At 29.1% G+C, this 22150-nt stretch overlaps 1 protein-coding gene across 1 annotated transcript in view; it reads right to left on the bottom strand.

Annotated features, from left to right (window-relative positions):
* LOC135952597 (uncharacterized) overlaps nucleotides 1-22150 on the bottom strand; it is a 234651-nt gene that overhangs the window by 140133 nt on the left and 72368 nt on the right. Inside the window, exon 3 of the mRNA XM_065502613.1 lies at nucleotides 18854-19171. Within this exon, the coding sequence (XP_065358685.1) occupies nucleotides 18854-19171 (318 nt within the window). The remainder of the gene's footprint in view (nucleotides 1-18853; nucleotides 19172-22150) is intronic.

The raw sequence follows: 22150 nt of genomic DNA, 5'->3' as shown, positions 1-22150 counted from the left end.
CTGTTCGCTTTGACATGGATCTTCTCTATGGTAAGCAAAGCCTTGAGTAGTACAATAACAATAATGGGGTATTTGTACGAAGAGAGGAAAATACTCTGGCTCTTGTTAAAAGAATATTCAAGAGCACAAACAGGTGTCCAAAAGTGTGGTAGATTTAACGGAAAGTGTAATGAAAGTGTTTCCGGAAAAGATTCATAAATTCATCATTATTGCTTGGAACTTTAAAAATAATATTTTTTGTACGTTGTAATAATAATTTCAATCAAATAAAAAAAAATCTAAATATTTTTCAATCTCACTCCTTAATAATTAGTTTTTATATATTATTGTTGCAATTTTCTTTTCTTTGTAGCTTTCCTAAAGCCTTTGGGAAAAAATTCCTATGATATGGCCTAAACAAATAGTGAAATATGCATTATAACTAGCTTATCCCCAACAAAAAATTTTAGTGAATTTACTGAAATTTACTGAAATTTTTATTATTTGCGAAAAACTAATTGTTTAATAGTTAAAATAGTGAAAAACATTTGATTGGGTTAAAACTGATTAGTGTTCATCTATCAATAACTTAGCCATTTTGGCCAACAGATAAACAGATAAATGAAATTTTATAACTCTGAAAATAATAATACGAAAACTAAATCGGAACGACAAACTTCTTTACACACTTAACACTCATGGTGAAGGGTGACATAAAAGTTAAAAAAAAAACTTTAGAATGTTTTTAATAAACTCTCGTCTTAAACTCTACTAAATACCTTTATTTATGTATGCCCATGTACAACACATTCATTAGATTATAAGCCGAGCAGAAAAGAAAAAAAATCAAGAATTTATTAAATAAGAAATCTAGTAAAGTAAATTGAAATGAAATGAAGAACAGCAAACACAATAGACAAAAAAGAATCTACTCCACAAATTACAAGTCTTACAAGTACTTATAGACAATTTCAACTTAATGCTTAGAAAATTTAAACGAAACAATATAAGATTTAAAGCAAGCAACAAAAAACCAAGATAATGAAACTGAAAAACAAATTTAAAAGGAAATTATATTTTTGGCTTACAAAAAAACACAAAAAATCTAGTACTCAAATATCTTTCAAACAAAATATTACATTCACAACTCACTGTCATTAATACAGTTAAAAAGCCAGGAAATTAAATTGATTTTAATGCTTCATTTTCATTTTCATTTACGTTTTATTCTACTTCTCCCTAAATCTTGCCATTTTTCGGTCTTATTAATAAAGCGAAAATAAAAACATTAATTTTTAAAATATCATTAGTAACATCGTCTAGCATAACAGTTCGAGCATTTCAACATTTAATAGCATAGAAATCATTAAATACGTGATGTCATTTTTAAAAGGAAATTATTAGTTTCTTTATTTTCAGTTTTATTTTTTCCACTTGTTTTGCTATCTCCCTGAGTTACAAATAGTGTTACAGCACTAATGAAAATTCCACAGAAAATAATGAATTGCTGATAATAGAATTTATATGAGCAGCGTTAATATACAGTCAGAGTCAAAGTTTAGTATACAGCATTAGAGCACATGTATGAAATTTTAGACCGGAATATTAGAAAACGAAGCATTTCATCTAAGGTCGAACTCCGAAAAGCTTTAACGGAAGAGTGGGGTAAAATTTCTAAAGATGCAACGGAACATCTTGCAAACTCCATTAAAAGGCGACTAGAGACCGTAATTGAGCTGAATAGAGGACCAACTAAATAAAATAGAGTGTTATCCATCAACTGTATACTAATTTATTCCCATACATTTTCCACGAATTCATTTTTAATTTTCAAAGTTTTTTAACACTCCTTTAGTCGCAATAATTTTTAATTGAGACCAGTCGCAATTTACACTGGTGCATATTCCTATAAACGCACACTACTTTTTTTAAAAAAATATTGTAAAAATTAAACATGAATATATTTAGGTGGCTACAAATTTGTTTATTAAATTAGTTAAGACTTCACTTAAAATATTGTTTACAAAAAAAATTCATTTGTACTTTATTTGTTTTTTTATTTAATTTTCGAGATTAACAGCCATTTCTAATGGTATTTTCCTACAAACGCACTTTAATTTATGGGCCACTGTAGCATTATTAATAATGTGTGGATGATCCTTTGTTATGGATTTTTTCAAAATACGGCCTGGCATTGATACCACTAATTTTTTAAGCTGATTGGAATCAATTTCCTCCCAGACTTGTTTAATTCATAGTTTCAGCTCTGTCACAGTGATTATGCTTTCATTCTGGGCATTATTTGCATAAACTTTACGGGCCATGTATCCCCACAAGTTCTCCATTGGGTTCAAGTCCGGACTACAAGCCGGCCAGTCCAACAGAGGAATGCTATGTTCATTAAACCAAGATTTCGATTGCTTAGAAACATGGATTGCAGCATTATCTTGTTGGAATATGCAATCTTCATCCATTTTTCATCCATAAATGAGAGAAGAGCATCTTCCAACAGTTCGTTTTAAATCGCACTATTCATTTTTGTCGGAACAAAACATATTTTCACTTTCCAACTGCAAAAACGCTGCCCAAACCATAACACTGCCACCACCAAAATTACGTTTTGACATCCGAACATCGTTTGATCTCAAATCGTGCCAATAGCATGAGTATGAGTCAGACCGTCTAAATTAAATTTTATTTCGTCAGAGAAAATTACTTTTTTCAACTCATCTGTCCATTTCATATAATTTTAGACGATTTTCTTTATGGTGCTTTTTTAGCATTGGTTTACAATTCGGCTTTTTCCATTATATGTTTTCATCGTTTCGTAGAATGTTTGCAACGTGTTTGGAAATCACTGAAGCATTCAATTTATTCTTTATTTGTGTGGAATTCAATTTGTTGCGGGTTGCTTCTTGTTTTATTAGATTAAGTTGTCTTCTTGTTAGTTTTGTATTTCCCTTTGTAGGTTTGCGAACTCCATAATTTTGAACTTTCTTCAAGAAATTTCGCACCACACTTTGCGAACGATCGATTTTACGTACAATTTCTCTATTGGAACATCCTTGGTCGTGAAAAAAAATTTAATTTGAATCTTTTCTTGATCGGACAAAAAAGTTCCCTTGGGCATCTTTAAAAGTGATGAAATTTATTGATTCAAATAGAAAAAGTTGCAGTAAATTGAGGTTACTATTAGAAATGTACCTTCGGTTGAAAAAAAACTAAAATTGATATTTTATTTTTGGTAACTTTTTTAAAAACAAATTTCACGACTGCGTTTATACGAATCTTCCACTTAAAAAAGCACCAAGAACATTTGATCGCATAATTAAGGCAAACAACAAGAATAAGAAAATAAACTTGTTTACTTTCAAAAAGTACCGTTAAGTTGTCTCTCATTAAAAAAGTTAAATTTAGCTTTTGGGTGAGAACAACAAAGATATAACAAAAATACAGAAAAGCATTAAGTGCGTTTATAGTAATATGCACCAGTGTATCAAACATTTTATTTCGTAAACGAAAAACAATATTAAATGTAAAGTATTTGAAAGAGTAATACAAATAAAATTGCAATAAAAATATATTTTTATCAAAAAAAGCTTCATATATAGGGGTCTTAAAAAAAAATTAGCAATAAAAATGTTTTCCTTGTATCAGCCAGATCAGTTGCGACTAACGGAGGGTTAAACTAATAAAAGAATAAACTCTAAATTAAATTTTAACTCATTCAAACTTTTATATTTCTTTCTCTAATTGAAACATTTTGCTTCATAGATGAAATTGCTTGATGTGTACTAAATTTTGACTCTGACTGTATGTATATGAATAGCTACATCTTAAGACTTGAGCTATAAGGTAATAAATTAGAAAATATTTAAACTAATTGGGTCCTTTGACTTTTTAATGGAGAACGAATTAAATAAATGTATATTAAAAATAAGTATAGTAGGATAAAATAACAAATATGTAGCTGGATACATTAGTTGAATAAATCTATTTAGTATTAAAAATTATGTGTGTAGAGATAGAAAATTGCTAATAATGACATCTATTTAAATATAAATGGTTATAATTTTTTGTTTAAATAACCTTATGGATTTTATTTATTTTTTAATAAGAAAAAGCAGTCTCACTATTTGTATACCCTACATCACCATAGTGGGGAGGGTGTTAAGAATTTGTAACAATGTTTGTAGTGCCCATAAAGATTAGTCCAACATCCAACTTTAAGTAAAATGATCGACTCAGAATAGCTTTCTCAGTCGCTTAAACGATGTCCGCCTGTCCGTCCGTTTGGCTGGTTGGCTGTCAATGCAAACGTTGTGTGCAAAGTATAGGTCAAAATTTAAAGATATTTCGATCAAATAAATATTTTTCGGCACAAGACAAAGCGTATTGAAATCAGTCCATTATTGAAGCATGAACCTTAGCTCCCACTTCAGAAAATCACTCAGGAAAAAAAAATATTGAAATTCTAATAGAATAATGATGGGTTTGACCGATTATACTTGTTAGTATTGGCATTAAGTTTTGTTGTTTTTCTTTTAACAATATTTCGTAATAATGGCTTAATTATTTTTTTTTTATAAAAGGCTTATTTATGTGTTGCATTATATCATTAATTTCCTAATAATTTGATTACGACAATATGTACATATGTTGGTATACTTAATATTTATTTCAATAATTATAAATAATATTACGTATACGTTTATGCATTTAATAATACAAAATCATAATTCAATATTTACAATTATTTCATTTTAAATTTCGTTTGTTCTTGGAAGCTGTGTTTAAAGAAAACTTAAGTACATTTTGTTTTTGCGAGAAAACTTTTTTTATACTTATGTATTGCAGTACATATGGTTACTGTTGACAACCATTTAAGATCAATTTATAGATTATGCAATTAAGCGATTTCTATTTTTAAATTTAAATTAAACAAAGTGTGTGTGAAATATCTAACGGGCTAAAATTGCACGATATCGGTGGCCAGTTCATATCACCTACACATGAGATGCCATGTCCTAAAATTGCTCATGTAGTATATCCAATGTGGCATGAGCTGTGTCGCATGAAAATGGAAAAATATAAACAAATTTTGAAATTTATAATCAGGAATCCCGCAATTCTCAAACAAGTATTGAAAAATTCCAAAAATGGTATTTTTTTCGGTTTTTGGCTATAATATCCATACCACGGGCGGGGTTTTCGGAACCCTTTACAAAATGATTAAGAACATATTGGGATATCTAAAATAGGTTACTATATTTTGATATCGAGAATGCGATTTGAGAATTTTTGCCCTAAAGTTGAATTTTACATAAAAAAATAGGCATTTTTTGAATGGACCTGGTCCCCTCGTTATCAAAAATTATGAGTTTTAAACAATTCTTTCTTTGTTTGATATATAAATTTGTTGTTAAACCTATAAAAGAAAAATGGAGAAAATCGGGAAATTTTTGGAACCGCGTTTATCAAAAAACTGGAGTAGGGTGGGTAAAATTTTGAAAATTAAATTTTCAAATGCGAATATCTCCTAAACTATAAGAGATAATTGATTTTTTTGAAATCGGAACACAAACAAAGAAATAGAGTCATTTTTAAAATTGAACATACCCGAGGTGTCCTACTTTGCGGACCCCTGGCTCCGCTCCTGGTGGGCCCATGAGGTCCAAATTCAAAACTTAAACTCGACAAGTTACAGATTTATTTCCTTTTTTTTTCTCATACCACTGTGCACTGTGCGTCATCCGCCCATCTTCAGCGCAAAATCCACACGAAATAGTGTTTTTTTTTTAGATGCATTGGACGCTTTTGGATCTCATGTGGTTCGGTATCGGCCCAAATTCGACAAATGGACGAACAGAAAACCTATTTTGATTAAAAATTTTTATCATTTGCTCTTGTTGTTGAACAGTATATCCATCCATGGTGATTTGGTAAAACAAACTGAATAAATGACAGCCAATGACATCAACAATATGTCCGCTATCAATTGTCAAAGTTCGAAAGTCCCTATTTGAAAACCATTTACATTACTTATTTGTTTTCGTTGCTATTGCCAACTAAAATATTATTTTTATTGAAATTTCGCTGCAGTGTGTATCATGTCAAACTATATTATGATTGTTTATTCATTGAGTGTGTAAAATTGGGTTTGTAAAGAAAAGTATTTTCCAAAAGCCAAATTATTCTGGCAAAAGTAAACTAATATGAATGATATAGAAGCAAAGGTAGTCGGGAGAGATTTTTCATCAGTGCCCTAGGTTGATATTTCGCAGATAATTTTCGCTTGAAGCTTTTTCCCTGCAACTGACTTTTTGTGATTTCGTGATTATGCAGAATTAACATGAATTAAAAGCATTTCGAAAAATTCCCACTATCCTGGTCATTTCATTGTATCCATGTTTTTATATAAACATCGATCATCGTTTTTAAAAACTTCAAACGCAAAGAGTCTATAGTCCTAGGACAGGTCTAACACATTTTAGGGATACATACTTTATTGCACCCTATCAATTTACAATAATCCACGAAATTTCGAAATCCTACTTTTAAAAGATTCATGTGAATATGCTCTCCTAACAACCCAACATTTTAGATCATATCTGTATGCTAGTTAGAGTTGGGGTAAACCATAATCTATTTTATATTTATAAATTGCATGGCTAAGTAAATGTATGTGGCTGCATGGGAGTGAATCAGTGTATGCATGTGTTTGATGATTTCATAGTAAAATCGTTTTAGTATAAAATAATAAAAGTATCGTTGTAATGATTACACTGCATGCAAGCACCCATTCATACATATTTTATTTATATACACACACAACACATACATATTTGTATATAGTATATATTAGTAGAAACAACACAAATATTCAATTTTCTATAAAACGTTATGAGGATAATGTTTTTAGCCTGAAACACAACTGATGGAGATGTGATGTTGGTTGGCTGCTGTTGTTGGTTTTAATGTTTCACAACTAAAGTAGACACATTGATATAGCAAAATATACATGTGTATAGGGTGGCCCCAACTAAAATTGAATTTCAGAATATTCCAATTATATTTCAGAAATTTTTAAATGTGTTTCAAAAATATCCAATTGTATTTCAGAATTTTCTAATGTGGGAATTACTGATAAAAATTATCATAAAAACCTTAACAAATTACCTTTTTATACTTCTATCCAGCTCAGCAAATATTGACGACAGGACAACAATTTTCTGAAGCAGAATCCTAGAATGAATTAAGCTTTTGTTTTAGTTGGGAACATACGCACCCTTTTTTTGGGCTACCCTGAAGTATACGCATACTTACTACTTACACCTACATATATACATACATATGTTAAGTGCATGTATCTACATATTTAGCTGTATATGCAGCGGTTTTACATTGAAAATACATTTAGCTAAACCTACTACAGTGTGGGTCAATAAAATATTTGATTGCTGCGGACAATAAAACGGTATTCTATTTCTTATACTTAATTTCAGTTTGATGGCACCAAAATCATTTTATTAATTCAATGCATTTTCGCTGTAATGCAGTAACAAACAATTGAGAGTTGTATACTCATCATCTATATGTGACAATAAAATATTTGTCTGATATAAGGGTTATATAGGGAACATGGTCAATTATGGACAGATCCTCACAAAAGTTGATGAATAGATTTAGGTTCATTAGGGTGGCCCTTAATAAACGAAAGTTGGATTTTGCCCATTCTCACCCCCCCAGTTTGGTGAACATTAGTAAAAAAATCATACTGAACAAATTTTAAGTAAATCGGTTGGGGTTAATATTGAAAAATTTGAGATTTGACCTTCACGATTTAAGGTTTAACGCTTTTAAATTTTAGTAGAACTTTCAGAATATATTTAGAATTATCTGGACTATAATATTCTAAATAGGTTTTACTTAAAATTCATAACACTAATTGGTAATTCATAATTTTTTCACATTTTTCGAAAAATTCTGAAATTCGTTTAACAAAATTTTTAAAAATTTGAAAATGGAGTTTTGAAACTGCCGTTAAAAAATTTATAATATTTTTTTGATCATACCTGCGAATAGCTTAACGGTATCCTACGAAGACAAAAACTCATATACAAGTAATTATGGATATATTCTAAGTAAAAATAAACTTTTATTTTAATATTTATCAAAATATGTTAATTTTGTTCTTACATTTCTTGTTCTAGTTGCCTGAGACACGTTAATGGCCTGGCGAATTTATAATAACTTTAACATTTTTTTTACCAATTTCTGTTTTTTATGTCTCATTAGAACGACAATTACGTACACATTTCAATTCTTTTAAATTAAACTGCAAAAGTAACTTTTTAATGGCAAAATTTTTACAAAAACTGAAAAAAATTAATTTTTTCCCCCTTATAAATGCATCACAAAACTTCAGAGGGCTGGCGGCACGTCTTCCCCAACCGATTAACCTATAATTTTTTCAGGATGATTTTTTTACTAATGTTCACCATACTGGGGGGGGTGAGAATGGCCAAAATCCAACTTTTGTTTATTAAGGGCCACTCTAAGGTTCATATAAAACTTTTTTATCTCCAATTTCATTACGATATTAATTATTATAAGACAATTAAGAATACTTCTGAGAGGGACCTTGTATGGGCACCAGGGAAAAATGTTGCCCGATCATCGCCATACTTTACTACAGTATAATGTCAGAGAACTTAGAACTAATTTGTGCATAAACAAATCAACATATTTATGACTGCTTGTAATCATAAATATGAAATCCGGGGGGACATTTGTATGGGTGCTCTTTGAATCATGGACTGATACAATCCATTTTGAAATCAAAATAAACCTTTAGCCAGCTAGCTCCTTTCGTTTGGGCCCTATCGTGTTTTCATCAGACATACAGACGGACGGACGGACATAACTAGATCGTCTTAGAATCATATGAGGGCCCAGAATATATATGTATACTAATGAGGGTCTGCGACAAATATTATGATGTGTTATAGTGTTTATAAAAAACCGACTTTTTAAAAAACCGGATTGTCGGTTAACCGAAAATTTACCTTTTTTAGAAAACCGGTTTTTCGGTTAACCGACATCGAAAAAACCGGCTAAACCGGTTAACCGAAATTTATGTGAAGAAAACATAAAATGTCCAGTAAAGTATATACAGCTTTAAAATGTTTAGTAGTCAGGAATGGTTAATATTAAATTACTATAAATATACAAAAGTGCTAAGTCCATTTTATTAAAACTTATTATCTCAGCCAAATGGAATTGAGTATAAATATGTTACTACACAGAAAAAAATATTTCTTAAACCGTTTCAATTCAAATATTTGTCACATATTGAACTGGTTTCAATTATTTCATAATTGAATCAAGTATTCATTTGCTCAAAGACAAAATTTCTTGATATTTTCTATTTTTGAGTTTTGAATTTGATAAATTTGACAATTGAATATACAATTTTCGTTATTGGTTGAATTTCAAATACAAAAATTATAGATTTTAGACCGTTTATTTCTGAAAAGGAACTTTGTACACTAAGCAAACGAAATTCAATTTAACGTTTGGTAAAATTATCCCTAATGAATCATTAGTAAGATATCGCTTGACTTCTAGAATTACGCGGAATTTAATATTAAATTTTGAAAATTTTTTTATGTAAACTCATCATCCTCTACTATTTAGAATCATTGGCCCATAATCATAGTCAAAAATAAAGTACATTTTAAGAGAATTAAACTCGACTTTACTTAAGAGTGGACTTTAGGTCTATCATAGACAAGTTAAAGTATACTTCTGACGCTGAAGTCGACTCTAAATATAAAACTAGCTGAAGTTGTTTTTAACTCGTTTAACAACAGCATCTGCTGTTCTTCGCCGAGTAAAAAAGTTCGTCACAAAGTAAAAAATTTTTAAGTTACAAGATATTGGTAGAGATTTTGCAATTATTGAACAGTTATCAATAAAATTAGTACCAAAATATCGTAATTATTATTAATAAATCTTATCTTTTCCATTTTTCCACAACAAACAACTTTCTTTTCTTAGATGTCCCGGTTACTTTTATTGTTTAAATTTTTTTTTTTTTTAATTTTGTATTTCAGCAGTTCAGCGTTGCCACTTGTCTGTTTTTTGTTGTATATTGTATGAAAACATTTTCTACATTTGCGGTGGCACCCAGTTAAAGTCGGTTCAATTTAAAACATACTTTAATGTTGACTATGGTTGCAAATTAATAAAAAGCAGGTTTTTATTTTAAAGTTGATTTTAAAAAGAACCGACTTTAGTGTTTGACTATGATTATGGGCCATTGTAATTCTTAAAAAGTTTTATCTAAAGAGGTTTATATTGTAAATTAGCAGTTTAGGTTTCAAATCAGACCAAATGTTTGATATAATGTGTACACAATTAATATAAAAAGGCACCAAAACATGAAATTTATTAATTTTAGTCTCAAATTTTAAAATCCGGTTATTATCCAACATTTTAAATTAACCGGTTCGCAAAAAATCGAGATTTTGAAAAAAAATAAAAACGGTTATCCGGTTTATGAACACTAATGTGTTACAAACGGAATGACAAAATCAATATACCCCCATCTTTTTTGGTGGTGGGTATAAATCAAGGAATATCCATCATAATACTGAATCGCTAAAAGAGCCAGACAATTAATTCAGTTTTATTTTCAAAATTTAATTAATTATATTTTTATATAATTTTTTTTTGGAAATATTAATATTAAAATTAATTCAGTTTTATTTTCAAAATTTAATTAATTATATTTTTATATACTATTTTTTTTGGAAATATTAATTGTATTCTCAACCACTGTATATGCAAATAATAATAACTAAAACTTCTACTACACACATATGAACGTTAGACAAATTAAATGATTTTTATTTGTTATTTTTGTTATTATTTTCATCTTTGGTTGTTCGTATGATGTGGAATTTTTAATATTTCAAACCCAATGGGTAACGGTTTTGAAGGGCATCATTTGCTAGGAAATAAGAGCGAAAAATATAGCTTGTATGCAAATAGTTTTTGATTATTAAATAAACATACAGAATTTTTAGAAAGTGATTGGGAAAAGCGTTTTTAATATTGTGCAATTAACAAATTATTATAAGGGTACTCATTTAAACGCTTAAGTTTCCCATTTGTTCAATTGTGCAAATTTGCGCGACGTGTTTCATGAACCCACCTTTTCAATTTTGTGCAAGTTTATACATTAAATTTCTCTCTATTTGATACAAATGTCAAATAAAAATAAATTCAACAAAAGCCTTAAAAAATAAATTTTCAAATTGTATAAATTTTAATTTTAAAAATGTTGAATGAAAGTTAAATCTTTGGAACAAACGGTGATATACATAGTTTGTAAGATTTTATTTATGTTCTAGCTGTTGGTTAATGCTTTCATATACAATGTCATTTAATACAATCATTCTGTTCTAAAGTTACACAATTTTCACATGCTCAAAATTTTTATATTTTATTTGATTTTTATTTCTTATTAATAAAAGTAAACAAAAGCAGCTGATTCATCAAATGCACAATAAATTCAAGTTTGCGAGTCTAAATTGTCGCGCAAACTTATCCGAGTTGTGCAAACGAATTTCCATACATTTTTTGACAGTTCATTTGCGAGAGTATAAAAATGCACAGATTGCACAGTTTACGAGGCATATAAGCGTTTACATGAGGACCCTTTATATGTATAGATAAAAAGTAACAACAAATAAAATATTTCATAAAATCGGCTGTAATTTTCTGGAAAATTTTATTTAAACTTTTATAGACAAAACTAATTTGTTTTTCATATATGCGTTAATTTTTTAAAATTTTTAATTTTCAGAGCACAAAATACCGTTTCGTATGAAAACAATGCGGTACTTCAGCGTGTAATTACACAGAAAAAACTATATTTCAATTCAAACATTTATCACATATTAAACTGGTTTCAATTATTTCATAATTGAATCAAGTATTCATGTGCTCAAAAACAAAATTTTCTGATATTTTCTATTGAATTTTGAGTTTTGAATTTGATAATTTTGACAATTGAATATACAATTTTCGTTATTGGTTGAATTTTAAATACAAAAATTATTGAATAGATAATTTTCGTAATTGAAAACACATTTTTGTTATTTTTTGTGTTTGTGTTCAATTACGAAAATTATCTATTCAATAATGTTCAGTTGTCAAAATTATCAAATTCAAAACTCAAAATTCAATATCAGAAAATTTTGTTTTTGAGCACATGAATACTTGATTCAATTATGAAATAATTGAAACCAGTTCAATATGTGACAAATATTTGAATTCAAACGGTTTAAGAAATAGTTTTTTCTGTGTACCGTTTGTGTGTATATTACTTTGGTTAAGGAGCCAAAAGTTATCGGGCTTTAAATCGGGTTTTAGTAGAGATATGCACGAAATTTATTAGAGACGAACGGGTTTTTTGAATTTAACGGAAGAGTCATAAGCTAAATTGATGCACTTAGCAATTTATGTTTTCAAAGAAATTATATAGAGATTTTTTTTTATACTTCGAAATTATTGGTTTATTTGTCTGTGACTTATATCTGCCTAAGCAGTGATTTTTTTAAGATCAAAAAAATCATTATATTCCGACTTAAATCTTATCTCTGGATATATAGACACAGTTATTAAAATATACGTACGATCGACTTTTTGGCATTTTTTTAAAAATGTATATATTTAAAAATACAAGGTCTCATCAGTGAATGAATAAGTCAGGCCTTGTATTTTAATTTATATAGATTTTTAAAAAAAGTCGATCGTACTTATAGTTTAGTAACTGTGTGTATATCTAAACGTAAAAGTCTTCAAACTTTACACGAATTAATTTCTTAGAAGTGCATGAAATTTAACCAAAAATGGGATGGATCGTACAAAGTAATTAGTTTTTTTCGAATATCTGGTCAACTATAGTTTTTGACATCTTAAAATTTTGTTCGAATATCTCCCTTATTATTGTACATAGTTTGGCCGGAAATGGGCGGAATTGCATTAGTGGGCGTGACACCTCCCATACAATGTAATACCTTAATTTCGAATAACATTAATCGACTTAATTTCAATTCACTTCAACATACATTAAGTTTATATTATTGTTGTTGTTACTAAACGGTGTAAAAAGTAGGGTAGAAGGGGGACCATACGCCACTTTTTTTTGGGCCGTTCTCAAATTATAACCACAATACCTATTCTAATTTCTTTTCTTGTTTCGGATACTTAGATATGTTGGCTTTAGTTTTGATTATTTCAATCTTGCCTATCACATCTTGATATACATATTTTTTTAACATTTCTAGAGTGACCAAAAACGGCGAAACCACCCATACGCCAAAGGGATGTGGCAGATTTGTCATTTGTAAAATAAAACAAAATTTTATAAACTAGATATTTATTGTTTATTTCACAAAACTTAACAACAACAAAAATTTAAACAAATTGTGACTGATGTTTTCTATATTATATCAACATTTCGCTCTACATCACAGGGATTCCTTGTATCTGGCGAATATGCTCCAGGGGGAGTTTTGAGGTTTAATATACATTTTTTTCGCACTTCAAATTTAATGATCGAAAAAAATTTTGTCGCTTATTGTTCACTATTATTGACATTCTCTCACCAACCAATATCTTTTTTGCATCACAAAAACTATAGAAGTTAGCACAAAAAATTCACACACTGAAATATTTTCACAGCTTTTTGAAAAACTATTAATTGCGTCTGCCTCACATCATATGTAAAATAAAGCTTTCCAACCTTCAGGGATGATAAATAATCAATAAACGAAAACATAATTTTATAATGTAACAAAGTCGATTACTCGGTTCTTAAGTTATTCGGTGTTGGCAGATGTGCCCCTATGGCGAATGATCCCCTTCTACCCTAAATTCAGACCTAAAAATCCACAGCAGTATCATACATACAATATTAAAATTTTGGTTTTTAACTTTTTCTATTCAAGTGATTTTACTGATTTTCAATACCAAACTGTTTAGGACAATGATAAATATTCAAACTGAATGTTATTAATATCGGCTTAGTATTTACAACGTGACTATGTTTTACACTAACAGTATTATATAAATCAAATTTAGAATTTCTAAAGCATCAATAATAATATTTACACTTTGTAGGGTCGTGAACTAATATATTATACGGTACGACAAACATAAGGGCATAAATATTAAATTTTTAACAAAAAAATATATCAAATTTAATCTCACAGTTCTATAATAAACAAACAGCATTACTTTTTCCTTTTGGTTAACTGATCATGAAGATTAAAAAACAACAACCGACTGCTGCACACAAGCAACAATGTAGAACTCTTTCCACATTCAGTGCAGCAAACATTTCAAATGAAATTTGTTTAAATCTTTTTTAATACTTTATTGAAATTTACGCTCAATTGACGTGTCATACGAAATTGTTGATATAAAATTCAACATTTGCCAGGACTAAGAAGAATGTTTGCACGACATACAAGCACTCATATACATTATCTCCTCAAATACATTCAAATGAAAAAGCTCACATAGGATTATGTAAGTTTGAGCAAATATAAATACAATTTCAATACAAATATAGGGGCATACTGTTAGGCTATAATCCTATTTCTTTGCATTAAAATGATTTTCTTGTATGTATCTAAATTAGGGTGGCGCTTATTTTTCCCTTTTTGGAGAACTAATCATCTCAAAACCAAATGCTAAAATATATGCAAAATCGGCAAAAGTTTTAAAGGTATCCCATAAAATTTATACTTGTTTTTTTAGTAAAACTTTATCATTTAACAACGTGCAGAGCTTTCTTCCCATTTTTAAATATTATTTAAAAAAATTCAATTAAATTTTTTGTTGGGTAATAAGCTCGTTCCTATGCACATTTCACTAGTTGTTTAAGCCAGATCATGAATTTCTTCAATTTCATATCGGTCCACACGCTAATACATAATAGCTACCACCTATAAGATTAGCAATTTCACTTAGTTTTAGCAACTTTATTTATTAAAATTATGGCTGACTTCATAAACACATTTTGCAAAGCAACACTGCAATGCATAGTGTTCATAAACGCAATAGATTTTGTGTTGGCAATGTCGCAAGTTCATTATTGAATGGCAATGCTTGTCCAGCCGCAACATCTGTCAAATTTGTGAACTGTTTTTATTTATGATTCTTTACAAAACATTTATGCGTTCATGAATGTCACAAAGTATTGCTTTGCCTAGTAGTTGCTTTGCATTACTGCTTTTATGAAGTCGACCTATTACTCATTTAGTATTTATTATAACTGAAAACGCCTTTTTAATTTTTTAAAATTTAATTTAAAACACAAATTGGAAAATGAGCATTTACCTTTTTTAGTTAATTTTTTTTTAGTTTTTAATTTCATAAATATTTTAAAAATTTTGCTACTTTGTCAAAAAAGTCGTCACTTCAAATAATATGAGCAACCACTAAACTTTAGAAGATTTTGCTCATATGTTCGGCATTTGGTGGAGAACAATTTAGTCATTGGGAGCTTCTGAAAATATGGGGCAAGCTAATGTATATATATTAGGGTGGGTCGAAATCGTATAGCAGAAACGCAATCTACGGAAAATTCTAATAAATTTTCCCCAAGAAACCATAAGTCTAAAATCAAATCCTATCTTGCACATTTCGTCTTTTATCCAATGATATTTCAGTATATATACATTAGAGTTGCGGGTACCATAAGTTTTCTGAAAGGTTTTGCGTAAATAAAATAATGGCGTCCTTTTTTTTTGGAAAATGTTCAGTCCTTGTGGTGGTTCATCGCACCTAAAGACGCGCATTTTGAGCTATTATGGGTTAATTTAAATTTTTATGTTGTTTTTGTAAATACTAGACTTTGTGTTACAGTTTTCTTAAGTTTCATCAAAATCAGCCCTAAAATATATAACATTTCGCTATTTTTCCATGAAAAATTCCAAATATTGAAAAATTTTACCTTTGACCTTCTCGATTTAAGGGTTAGAGTTTTCCGATTTTAGTAAAACTTTCAGACTATATTTTAAATTACCTGGACTATATTATTCTGAATAGCTTTTACTTTAAAATCATAACAGTAAGGAAATTCGGCTCATTCTCCAAAATATGGCCAAAATATTAGTTTTTCTCGAAAATTTCAAAATTTAACTCGCTGGTACGGAAAAACTATAGGAGGTATTGTCATATTTTTTTCACATTTTTATTCCCTTTTATGTTGTCAATAAATCCCCATGTGATGATCGAAAAATTCTGAAATTTGTTTAACAAAATTTTTAAAAATTTAAAAATGTAGTTTTGAAACTGCCGTTAAAAAAAATAATTTTTTTTGATCATACCTGGGAATAGTTTAGCGGTATCCTACGAAGACAAAAACTCATATACAAGTAAATATGGATATATTCTAAGTAAAAATAAACTTTTATTTTAATATTTCTCAAAATATGTTAATTTTGTTCCCACATTTCATGTTCTAGTGGCCTGAGACACGTTAATGGCCTGGCGATTTTTTAATAACTTTAACATTTTTTAACCAATTTTTGTCTTTTATATCTTATTAGAACGACAATTACGTACATATTTCGATTCTTTTACATTAAATTGCAAAACTGATTATTTAATGGCAAAATTTTTACAAAAACTGAAAAAAATGCATTTTTCCCCTTGTAAATGCACCTCAAAACTAAATCGCTAAGTCGGCACGGATTGCCCTTCATAGAACAAGCTAACAATTTTTTTGGTGGTATTTTATGTCATTACACAAGTTTTCAGGGGGTATCGTCTCAACATTTCCAAAAATTTAATTCTAAGGGACACTCTAATATATATGTATAATAGAGTAGGTGTATGTGTATATTTGTCTGAGTTTTGTAAGTACCCAGCAGTTCTAGGAGACTGTCCAGAACTGATGATTTTACCAGTCTTTTAGAATTACATAACTAGCTACGTAACTAGATATTTTAACATGGGCATGTCCTAATTGACACTTTTGGATTGCAAGGAGACTGTCTGATATCTGCCGAAAAGTTGTTAACGCATTTGATTCACATATCGGTTGCCTGGAGTCAGTTACCTCACTAGCTACTTAACTGGTTATTTGATCAGCTACATTCAGTCAATTATTGGGTGTATGGCTTAAAAATGAGGGATATATAATAGATGGCGTGTCTTTCAATTGATCCATTATACCCCCTGCTTAGGACATACACGTATTAAAATAACTAGTCAAGTAGCTAGTTACGTAACTAGTTGTCACCCTAAATGACAGGCAAAATCACTAGTTCGGGACCGTCTCCTAGAACTGTTGGTTACTTGCTTAACTGCTGGTTATACAGTTTTATAACACATCATTGAATATGTATTAGTATTATAGCAACTCTACATTCATGTAGTGTATTCATGTGCAGGGATATTTGCAGTTGTGTCTGTAAGTATCTATTTGTTCAATACTACATTTATCTGTTATTGTCTGTTTTAAGTGTATCTCTCTATCTTGAATAGCATCTGAGTTGTCTTTGCTAAGTGCACTAAACATGTCGTCGTTGTTATAAGCAGAATGCAGATTTTTGTTTCCATTTCCATTTGTAACGATACACATTCAATACAATTTGGTTTCTTCTTATTCCAAAATTACATTGTGCTCAATTTACATTTTTAGAGATTTTAAACTTTTTTTCATGTAGTTTTCCATTTCAATTTATTTTTCTTATTTTTTATATATTTTAAGCCAAAAACTTGTAGAATGAGGAAATCATAAATGAAAAACGACTTTGATAGCACTCCTTAGTAAATGCTATCTGGCTGAAATTTTCCACTAATACTCTGTATTGATAAGGTTTGTTTGGTATTGAAAACGAGCAATACTAGTCCATGATTTCACCTAGTCCCTACACAACTCGGAAATACTGTTTGAACAGTCATAAATATGTTGATTTTGCGGCAATCCTGATAAAATTTTGAACAAATTAGTTAAGTATGTCGAAAATCGGGAACATTTGTCACTAATCCGTATAAAAGGTCCCCCTCAATTACTTTCAATAATTTATTTTCGTGAATGTTTTTCGGAAGTTGGCCTTATATGGGAGCAGTGAGTTATTATATATCGATCGCCATGAAATTAGGTCGTAAGATTTATGTCTGTATAAATCCTATTTCTTTTGAATTTTATTTGGATATCAGAATTTTTAAGAGATTTAAGCTCGTTAAAGTGATTTTCGGAATCGGTTCTTATCTGGAAGCTATGACAAATTATAGAACGGTCATCATAAAGTTAGGTGACATGACTACCGTATATATAAAAAATTTTGAACGAAATTTGTATAGATACCGATAAAGTCCAATATCGGTAGGACATTTGTATGGGGCCTAGGTGAAATAATTAACCGATTTTAGCCAGTTTCAAGTTTGTTTCTTAGACAAAAAATATATATATATAATAATAGACTCCGAAGTTGATTCGGAGTTGATCGGTATACTTTAAGATGGGTGTTACATACATCAGCACAAACGCATGATATTACTTTAAAATTTGTAGCGCAAAGATTATTGCTTTTGTTCGGTTTTCAAGTGTAATATTTGTAAAATTTAATGCCCAAAACCTTTATTTTTTTTTGCATAACAATTTATGCAAAAATGTTCTTCTACTGAAATAAACTTTGCTGGTTAAAAAACAAAAAACATAACAAACAAATTAATGCAGCTTTCAGCTTCAATGCATATTTCAGTGAAAATTTAATATAATTTTTAAGCGTAAGATAAATATTTCCCCAGGTAGTATCATTAAGTAAAAACAAAAACTTACCTGGGTTTCATTTTCATAATTTCGCCCAATGTTGGATTACTACCGCCATCATCATCGCCACTGCTATCGATGATTACATGGCCGTATTGCAAATTGCCCGGATTATCGGAAACAATTTTAACCAAATCATCAAAGCGATCATGTGGTATTGGTTTTCTTGTCGTCAGCAAAGGTTGTCGCACATCATTCGCATTTGTGTCCTGAAAACCGGTAGCAATCATGCCTGCACTTTGACTGCCGGCACTGCCGCCAGCTGCGCTACCAGGACGTGGCTGTGTTGTTTGAGGTGTTGACGTTTCTTTAGAACCAGAGTAATTACTGCAAGCAAAAAACGAAAAAGAGAAAAAGAAGAAATTTGTAGAATTAATAAAACTTTTAAACTTCTTTCAGTCTGTGCATTTACAAAAAGGAATATTTTGTTTTAAGTTTTTTTTTTATTTTGCGCGTTTATAAAATTGAATTAGTTGTAGTAGTTAAATTACACATCGCCAAAAAAGTTAGGATTTTAAGTAGAAGTAAATAAAACTCTTGTTACGAATAAATTTAGTTTGAACTTTTTTGCTAGTATTTTTGTGTAGAGTGAAGAGATATAGCTGAGGCGAAAACATTTGTGGTGCGCAATGAATTAAAAATTACAGGTATTGAATTTAATTTGAGATGTTTTATGGAAAATATAGAAAACTGATGCAAAAATGTCGCAGCTTCTGGACAGAGTTATGTTTTGTTACTATCAGGAAATATTTCTATTCAAAAACAAATGTATCATTATCTCTAGACAGAAACATAATCCCAGGAAATTATAAAGATTGTAGACAGAAATGTTATATATTTTTGGGCCGATTTTGATGAAACTTAAGAAAAATATAACATGAAGTTTAGTATTTACAATAACAGCACAAAACTTAAAATTAACCCTTAATAGCACTTGAACTTTTAAAATCACGAAAAACACAGTAAATTTTACCTCAAGTGCTCTTAAGGGTTAATTTCCATTGTTGTTTTGTTATTGTAAATACTAGACTTTATGTTATATTTTTCTTAAGTTTCATCAAAATTGGCCAAAAAATATATAACATTTTGCTATCATTCCATTAGAAATTCCAAATATTGAAAAATTTGACCTCTGACCTTCACGATTTAAAGGTTAGCGTTTTCCGATTTTAGGAAAAAATTCAGACTATATTTCAAATTACCTGTATCTATAATATTCTGAACAGATTTTACTTAAAATTAATAACAATAAGGAAATTGAGCTCATTCGCCAAAATATCTCGAAAATCGCAAAATTTAAATCGCAGGTACGGAAAAACTATAGGAGATATTGACATACTTTTTTCACATTTTTATTCCTTATTATGCTGCAAATAAATCCCCGTGTGATGATCAAACAATTCTGAAATTTGTTTAACAAAATTTTTAAAAATTTGAAATTGGAGTTTTAAAACTGCCGTTAAAAAAAATATTTTTTTTTTGGTTATACCTGCGAATAGGTTAACGGTATCCTATGAAGATAAAATCGTATATACAAGTAAATATGGATATATTTTAAGTAAAAATGAGTTTTTATTTTAATATTTCTCAAAATATGTTAATTTTGTTCCTACATTTCGTGTCCTGAGACACGTTAATGGCCATTTTTGTGTTTTATATCTTATTAGAACGACAATTACGTACACATTTCGATTCTTTTAAATTAAATTGCAAAAGTAATTACTTAATAGCAAAATTTTTACAAAACCTGAAAAATTGCATTTTTTTCCTTTGAAAATGCACCTCAAAACTAAGTCGGCACGGGTTACACTCGTGGCTAGACATAAAAATATCTTAGAAATTTTTGACATGTCTAGACAGACAAATGTCTCAGTTGAGTCTAGGCAGAAAAATAATAGACAGATATAATTAAATATATAGAAAATTTTCAGATTTAATTAATTCTAAATTATACCCAATAAGCATTAAAGCCAATTATTTTTTAAACTTGAAAAATATTTAAATATTTTTAAAACGAAAATCATGTGTGTTGAATTTACTTTTTATTGTAATATATAACTAAATTGCTTGACATTGGTCTCAAGGCTTGAGTTACACTTGTTTTCAACTTGAATTCCAATAAAATTGCTTATTCGGTATGTTCTAAGCAGAACATTTCAGAACCTTTACTAGACAAAAAAAATCTCAAATTTATAGAAATTTGTTATGCTGAAAATGTCTCAGATAACATTTAGTCGACTAAAAAGGACAATAAATTGTATGATTTAGATAAATGTTTGCCTCTGATTCAGTACGGAAATTTTTACGGAAATCTAACCTTGAACTTAATCTTATTACATCACATTACCTGCTAATTCTATAACAAACATGTACCCATAATATCAACAAATAGATATCTATCTAGTGCTTAGTAACTTATGGAGTAAAAATATTTGGTAAGTTTTACCAGTAGATATTGATTTGAAATTACTTGTTAAGTAAATTTATCTTCTGTATATTTAACACCGATATCTATTTGTTGAAGTTACGGGCATTAATGCACCAATTTTCACTTGACTGCAAATCAGTGAGTACCACCTCATTCTAAATATTTCCTTTTAAGTTAAGAATATTTAGCTTGTTTTTTTTTCAATAACTTAGCAGATTTTATTAAAGTTATGCAGTTCAAAAACTACATAAAGTTTTTATTAATTTTATGCATCTGTTTGCTGCTGCGAACAGGTAGAATAAGAATATCTCAGCATGATTTTAACAATAAAATGTGAAAAAAAACCTTTGCAAAATCCTACTACAGAAATCATAAAGACAAACAAAAATTAATAATAAAAATAGAATAATTTTTTTATGCAACTTGAAAAAACAGATGTAAGTAGTGAGAGAATGGTTTGTTAATTGTTTGAGGGTCTCCTTAATGATTACCAGCAATACTAAGCAGCAGTTAAGGGAGAATTTCCTCCATACAAATCTCTTAGTTGTTTTAAATGGGTCAAGATTTAAAAATAACAAAACCGAAAAAAAATCTTTAAGATTTTAATGTTTCTTGTTGCTATTTTATAAGGATTTTTTCTCTATTTGGTTTAAATTTATTGTAATTTTTTTTTTCTAAGTTTTAAATGTTTTCTTGGCGAAAAAACACAAATAAGTTTCTCCCCTTTTGATAATTAGTTTTTCACTAACTAAAATTAACTAATTAGTGTTTGGTTAATTATTAACTAATTGCAAGTTTTGTGGTTTTTAGAACTAAAAGCGCAATAATGGCAAACAATTTTTATAATTAAATCAAAGTTTGTTAGGAAATTTTAAATT

This window comes from Calliphora vicina, chromosome 1 (assembly GCF_958450345.1).
Source record: "Calliphora vicina chromosome 1, idCalVici1.1, whole genome shotgun sequence".
Classification (NCBI taxonomy): domain Eukaryota; kingdom Metazoa; phylum Arthropoda; class Insecta; order Diptera; family Calliphoridae; genus Calliphora; species Calliphora vicina.
This window is presented reverse-complemented; position numbering and strand designations above follow the sequence as displayed.